The sequence below is a fragment of the Gymnoscopelus braueri genome (genome assembly GCF_963280865.1).
Source record: "Gymnoscopelus braueri genome assembly, chromosome: 4".
Lineage (NCBI taxonomy): Eukaryota > Metazoa > Chordata > Actinopteri > Myctophiformes > Myctophidae > Gymnoscopelus > Gymnoscopelus braueri.
In genome coordinates, this window is record NC_137605.1 from 31,166,278 (window position 1) to 31,173,777 (window position 7,500).

The following is a 7,500-nucleotide window of genomic DNA, read 5'->3' on the forward strand; positions in this document are numbered from 1 at the left end:
AAGGACAAACTGCCTTCTGTTATTATCATCCTGGTCACGAAACTTTGTTGGATGACCTTCTACTGACAGTAAAACACGTGGGTGTCCATTGGGAAGGATGGCCACAATGACACCCACACCTAAATAAAAACACAAGGACAATATGGACACGCCTCACCTGCAGGAACACACATGCACACAGCTATTACCTGTTGTGATACATGCGTGCACCTCAAGAACAACACACATACATGTATGCACACACCTGGCAGAACTTGATGGGAACAAGCATAGGCTACATAGTGTATGTGTTATTACACTTGGGTGGATGCCCTTGACTTGTGTCCAAAACAATGTATTTTCCCACTGAAAAATGTCACTCGACATGCAAACGAACACATATGCACATGCACACACACATGCACGCACACATTATGCCTTTTATATTGTAGCATTCAAATGTCCTCACAAAAATAGAGAACCCGTTTTTTTTGTATCTCTCTCACAGTAACCAGCAGCTGGTGGGGTCAAGCCCATTGCCTCCTATGCTAATGAGGGCCGGCTGACAGCAATGAGCCAATGTTTTACGTAAGGTAGGTAAGTAAGTGGCACATCCAGGTGGGAGGACATTTCAAATGAGCGTTCACTGCAGATGAGGCAGATAATATCTAGATCTACCATCAAGGGTCACATGTGTGCCATACATAGAGTGATGTATACGATCTACTGTCTGTTATAATAACAATGATAATAATATCTACTGTCTGTTTGTCCCTTAACTCTGTACGTGAGGAGTGAGGACCCGATATCTTAGCAAAACTGTTGAGTAGAATTTATACTGCATTGTACGGCCAAGAATAAGCTAAAGAAAACGTGATGGGAGTTTTTTTGTTGTTGAAAATCATTTTGTGTATGTTGAAAATCTGTTCTTTTTGGTGAACAACACTGTTGTACGCAAAACTATTTATTCTTTATTCTATGGGCTGTCAACGCATTTTTTTTTCCAAAGCTGCAAAGACATTTTAAAGGCATGTCATTATAGGCAAAAAAGATTTTCAATCATTAAGCTCAGCTCAGGTCTGCAACTCTCCATTATCTTCTTAGTTATTATTCTATCTTACTTTTTCAATTAATCGAATAATCCAAATTAGCCACTTAGGTGGTATTTTATACTTCGTCACACGACGGTGTTGTACAAAAATAGTGAAAATAGCAGATCTATTGTCCTGGCGGTCCAGTAAGCTAAACTACTGCATACTGTAGCTGCAATATGCAAAACCATGCTTTAAATTCACTAATGACTCATGTTGAGCCCTCAACACCAAGTTGAAAGTTTGCCTGCTCAGAACCTCATATCAAAGTTAGTTCATATTCCTTATCGGCAGAGTGGTCGAAATGTGCGGGAGAACCACGTTTGAATCCCATGTAGGACAATCCAGCAGCTGGATTGCAGCTTGCCAGAGTAATAGTGTAATAGTGTTACGCTGCTGCCAGCGAAAACAAGTGATTTTATCAACCTTTGAAAAATCATGGAATATTTTCTGTGAATGCTATCCGCATGGTGATCCCCTCATTACACACACAGGGGTCTCGTAGAATGGGGGGAAAAAATTATCCGATAGCGGTAATCCGTTCCATAGTTGTGGCAAGTTGAAAATTGCATGTTTTGCCAAAAATATATAGTGTACAAAAAAAGTACACACGAGAGCATTTTTAAGCAATAAGTGAATGTAGCAGCACATCTTCGGATCGCGTTATCTCTGGTTCTGTGTTTTGTTTTTGTTTTTAAACTCGTCCAAACTCGTCCTTGGCAGGCTGGGCCATAGCAGAATTTGACAAATTAATTCGTCCATGGCAGTTTATGAGTTAAACAATAAACAGAGAATCCTGTATCCTGTATTTATAACTACCAGTAATGATTTCATTACAATGACTGCTTGAAATGCACCTTGCATGAGTAATGACTATGACCAGCTGAATGACTAATATAAGAGTGGGATAGTATCTGGAAATACTGGACTACACCCATTGGAAATAGTTTGGGAAACACGCACAACTTTCAATATTCTTTTAGGGTAGGCCTATGCCTCTTTAGAGTGTGCCTCTGTACTGAGAAATGAATGCAGAGAATGCAGAATAAAGATATAGTAAATCCCAAGGCACACATGGATTTGCCAAACGGCACACCAGTGTGCCTGGGCCTTCGGGAACCACTGCATTACAGCACTGTTCTAAAGAACACAAGAAGACAGATATTAAGACACTGTCAACGCTAACAGACAACTTGAAGTTTATACATTCTCAATCTGAATGGATTTTCCCCTTAAAATCCCTTAAACGGCAGGGTGGAGAGATTTGGCTTGAAGATTAAATCGTATCACATCAAAGATAATCTTTCAGCTAACAGATATGTGTCAGCGGGCCAGGGAGAGCAAGGTGGGAGAGAGGCAGTGAGTTGGGGTGGAGTAGAATACAGACAGAGGAAGAGAATCATGGGAAGAGAGTGCAGAGAAAGGATGGGGATGAAGTAGTAGAGACAGGGAAGGGTAGAAAAGGTGGGAGGAGGGGAGAAGAGAGAGTAGAGGAGAGGTATCCATATAGGCAATACTTTGAGGGCCATAAACCCAATGATAGATATAAATGAACCTTGGCCGCAATTACTCCTGGTCACTGATCCACCACCTTCAGCATAACCATCAGCCATGCATGGAGGAAGGGAGAAACTGGGGCATATCATGTAGGCCATTGGTACTAAGTCATACAGTGAACGCCCATAGATTATGATATTGTCAGTAAAGGGATCTGAGTCTTGTCTATATTCAATCGTGTTCACAGACGTGGAGCAAGCTGCCGTTTCCACAGTCCACTGGTGAAGCGAGGATAATGAGTGTGTGTGTGTGTGTATGTGTGTGTGTGTGTGTGTGTGTGTGTGTGTGTGTGTGTGTGTGTGTGTGTGTGTGTGTGTGTGTGTGTGTGTGTGTGTGTGTGTGTGTGTGTGTGTGTGTGTGTGTGTGTGTGTGTGTGTGTGTGTGTGGTTGGGGGAAGGGGGGCTCAATGTTGATTGTGATGCTGCTGCTTGACAGAATGCCAATTTTGCACTATAGCTGGCAACCTGTTTTTTTCTGTGCAACTAGGTAAAAAGTAACCTGAATGTCTTGCAGGCTGAGTGGCAGTTCACAAGCAGATCTCCTTTAAACGGATTGGAAACGGCTATACAGCGCACCATTCTTGACAGGCAGGCATTCTTGACTGGCTTATAGTAATGTTGATCGGGGAAAAAACACACACTGCATTCTTGGCTTCCTGAAATTAAGGGATTTAGATCTGATAGTCTACACAACCTCTGCATCAACATCATCCATCGAGCATCCAAGCAGCTGTGACCAGTTGGAATCAGACAGAAAAAAAGACAAGAAAGTGATGGCGACCAATTTCATTCAATGACATAAAAGGGTTTGACCAGGTTATGCCACATCACATTGATTGGGCCTACATCATGGGCCATACTCGAGTCGCCAGCGTATCAATTTGACAGTAATGTAGCCAGTTATGTGCAGTGATTTCCACAGACAAAGAGAGCTGAGGAACTGATGAGAGAGAGCCCTCTGTGGCTTTTTATGTTTACTCATTTTTTCCCCCCAAGCCGATGGGGCTGTGTGTATCAGAATGTCCGTTCAGATTGCCTCATGCATAATTCACCAGGGACCCCCGGCAGTAATCCTCGCCTTTGTGTGGCTGGGGCTCCATCATGGCCATAGTGGCAGCAAGGAGCCTCGGGGGACATAGTTGACTGCATTACCTAGTTCCACTGATAGGAACCTTCAACCACTGGGTCACTGCTGACTGTCAAATGATGGTACCGGCACACATGGTTTTCCAAAAATCCAACTGCCCCCATTCAATTTATAAATAAATAAATGTAAATGCTTATCAGTGGATATAGGCTAGTTGACTAAATTACAACATATTAATTTGTTTCAATAGAAAAATGTTGACAGTGCAGTGGTCCATGGCCCATGGCACAGCCTTAAGTCAGCTCCTTAACCTACAAATGAAGACTCACTGACCTCTTTTTTTGGGTTGTGCTGTGGGAGTGTTTTAGGTACAATGGCTCACGTTATAGTAGACTAGATAGCCTATACTCCATCCAGAACGAGGGCATGGTGTGCTAATAAACTGCTGAATACATTCCGTATTGGTCTGGTTGAAGTGCAAAAGTAACGTATAATTTCTTACCATAGACAGAGAGAGGAACTGAGTGAAGAGACATGATGCATGACAGCAGCATTAACCTCCAGCATCCCGTGCACAGCCTCCCCTCCGTTCCCTGCATCTTTGCGCGTTAACAATACCCTATAAATCCAAACGATAAGAACACTAAATCCTATTCTATTGATAACGATTCAAACGGGGGGAAATATTCCGATTGGTCTGCTTTCTTTTTCCTTCGCGATCAAGCCGTTTTTTTATCCGAGTCTAGACTCCTGCCTCCATGCGCTTCTCCATAGTGTTGAGTGGTCTTCTTCTCGTATGTGTGTTCACTTCACTACTACTACTTCACCAGTTAAACACAGCTGAGATGGTTACGGGTCCATCATCAGAACAGACCGGAGGAGAGGCGTGTGATCGGGGGGCTGGCAGGCGGAGGGTCGCCGCGGTGGTCTCACTGCTGCTTGTATAAAGTGATGAAGGGCTGTTGGGGGAAACGGTCCGCGGGCTCTGATGCGATCAGCACCGTTCTCATCATCTGGGAAGGAGAAGGGGGGGGGGGGGGTAACCGGAAGACTCGCCCCAAAACACGCTCGCCCCCATTTTTTCCCCCGCGGACCGCTCGCCCCCCAGCGGTTCTTGTATTCTTGTATTTGTTTTACCGAGTTTAAGGTCAGACATAAGTTTAGGGTCAGGCATAGTTTTACTGAGGTTAAGTTTAGGAATAAGGTTGGGTTTAGGCATAGTTTACTGGATAGTATTGTACATTTGATTTGTCTGTCATTAAATGTTTAGATGAATTGAATACACATGGACCCCAATGGAAACAAGCCATAGTGTTTTCTTGGGTTTTAATCCTTTTAGCAGACCTTGTATTGAACTGTACTTTCTGTGCTTATTTTGCAAACTGTTGATAAAGTATTCAATCAATCAATCAATCAGTTACGTTTAGGAATACCAGGTGGTGACCGTTCCGAGGTCGTCGGGTTTGCCCCTGGGTGACAGTGTTTTGGGGCGAGCGTTTTGGTATTCGGGATTGTTACTGCCTCCTCCTTCCCACTACCCCCCCCCCCTCTCTCTCTCTCCTCCCCCCGCGCTTCCCAAGGCTTTTTATTCTTCTTTTCAATCATTTGCTATTCAGCCGAGAGAGAGAGAGAGACTGCTGGATCTCACTACGAGCTGCTCATTCTGGCCTGGGTAGCCTACTATAGGCTGTGGCGCGCCCCCATTACTTTTAGCAGACCCCCCCCCCCCATATTATTTTGGAAAACTGTAAACAATGGTGGGAAAAGTACTCAAATTTTTTACTTAAGTAAAACTATTAATACTGCAATGTAGAAATACTCTGTTACAAGTAAAATTCTGGAATTCAAAATTTACTTGAGCAAAAGTACAAAAGCGTTGGCATCAAAATGTAGCCTACTTAAAGTTCCAAAAGCAGAAAGTACTTATGCAGAATGTCCCATTTCACAAGTTTTCAAAAATGTATAGAAATCTTTTGAAAATAGCCGATCTACAAGCTCACAAAGCCTTGTGAGCTTAGCTATTTTCAAATAAAGTGCTGAAGAGGTTAATGTATGTTTTGAAATAATAAATATAGATAATTAGTACTACTATAAAGATTTCAAATCATTGTAGTGGAGTAAAAGTATAATATTTGTCTGAGGTGGAGAAAGGTACTGAAAACTGGAAATACTCCAATAAAGTAAAAATGCCTCAAAATTGTACTTAAGTAGCTTGAGTAGTACTTGAGTAAATGTACTAGTTACTTTACACCACTCACTGTCACAAACACTTTGTGCGCGCGTGCTCAGGCGCGTGCCTCTGTAGTTGACGAAGGGACCGAGTTGACAACCTACAACTTTACTATAAAGCATAGCCACCATTTTTTATGTCTAAAAAAAAAAAGTTTATGGGTGTCTGACTGGAATTCACTTGGATTATTGCCTTTGTAACTAAAGAGCTGGAGAGAACAGAGAAGAAGGCCGAATGCCATCAAAACAACATTGTTTTCGTTTAATGGTGATTAGAGACAGAAATAAACAATAGAGCAGAGGAGGGGCTGGGGGGGGGGGGGGTGCATGGTGATGAACGGATGCGGTGATGAATGGGTGAGGGCTCGGGGTAATGGTCGTGGTGGGGGTCGCGTGCATTATACCAAACACAAAAAAAACATAAAGGAATTGAGGGGGCCGATCAGAGAGAGAGGGAGAGAGAGAGAGAGAGAGAGAGAGAGAGAGAGAGAGAGAGAGAGAGAGAGAGAGAGAGAGAGAGAGAGAGAGAGAGAGAGAGAGAGAGAGAGGGGGGAGGCTGTGTGCGTGTGTGTGTGTGTGTGTGTGTGTGTGTGTGTGTGTGTGTGTGTGTGTGTGTGTGTGTGTGAGAGAAAAAGTAAGCAATGTAAGCAATGTCTGATTTCAATATGTTTAGTAGAATAGCAAATGACATAGGCGGGCAGACCTAAATGAATGAATGAAAAAGTAGATCATATAAATAACTGAAGCTTAAGAGGAGAATGTTATGTAATATATTTGGTCTAAAGAAAGACCAAAGCCCCCCAAAATAGATAGTCTGAATTGAACTTACCACCACCATCATCATAAATATATTTTTCAGTGTGTAAGCTGTCTCTTTCCCCTCACCCCCCTCTGTCTGTCTGTCTGTCTGTCTGTCTGTCTGTCTGTCTGTCTGTCTGTGTCTGTCTGTCTGTCTGTCTGTGTCTGTCTGTCTGTCTGTCTGTCTGTGCGTGCGTGCGTGTGTGTCTGATTTCTCTCTCTCTCTCTCTCTCTCTCTCTCTCTCTCTCTCTCTCTCTCTCTCTCTCTCTCTCTCTCTCTCTCATCCTTCTCTCTCTCTCACACACACACACACACACACACACACACACACACACACACACACACACACACACACACACACACACACACACACACACACACACACACACACACACACACACACTCTTCCCATTCACTCTGCAGTTCAGACATTTCCTTGTCCAAAACAGCCCATCCATCTCAAGCTGAATGTGTCCTTTGACCATTTGAGTTCACGTTCAATTTGGCTCTGAAACACACACACACACACGCGCGCGCGCATCTACGCAGACAGACACGCACGCACGCACGCACGCACGCACGCACGCACGCACGCACGCACGCACGCACGCACGCACACACACACACACACACACACACACACACACACACACACACACACACACACACACACACACACACACACACACACACACACCTATTCTACCTATTCTACCAAATTCTGGCATTCTTATGTGGGTTGTGCCTCTTCCAGCTCCT

The 7,500-nt window shown here is 43.7% G+C and overlaps 2 protein-coding genes across 9 annotated transcripts in view; one reads left to right on the top strand and one right to left on the bottom strand.

Annotated features, from left to right (window-relative positions):
• Positions 1–4,657, bottom strand: part of cspg5a (chondroitin sulfate proteoglycan 5a) — a 41,777-nt gene extending 37,120 nt beyond the window's left edge. For all 8 annotated transcript variants that reach the window (XM_080426123.1, XM_080426122.1, XM_080426120.1 and 5 more), the window contains exon 1: positions 4,216–4,657. In XM_080426123.1, coding sequence (XP_080282249.1) covers positions 4,216–4,312 — 97 coding nt within the window. In that variant the 5' untranslated portion in view covers positions 4,313–4,657. The remainder of the gene's footprint in view (positions 1–4,215) is intronic.
• The window catches only part of ptpn23a (protein tyrosine phosphatase, non-receptor type 23, a), a 164,720-nt gene that overhangs the window by 122,591 nt on the left and 34,629 nt on the right, over positions 1–7,500 (top strand). The gene's annotated exons all lie outside the window — the stretch shown is intronic.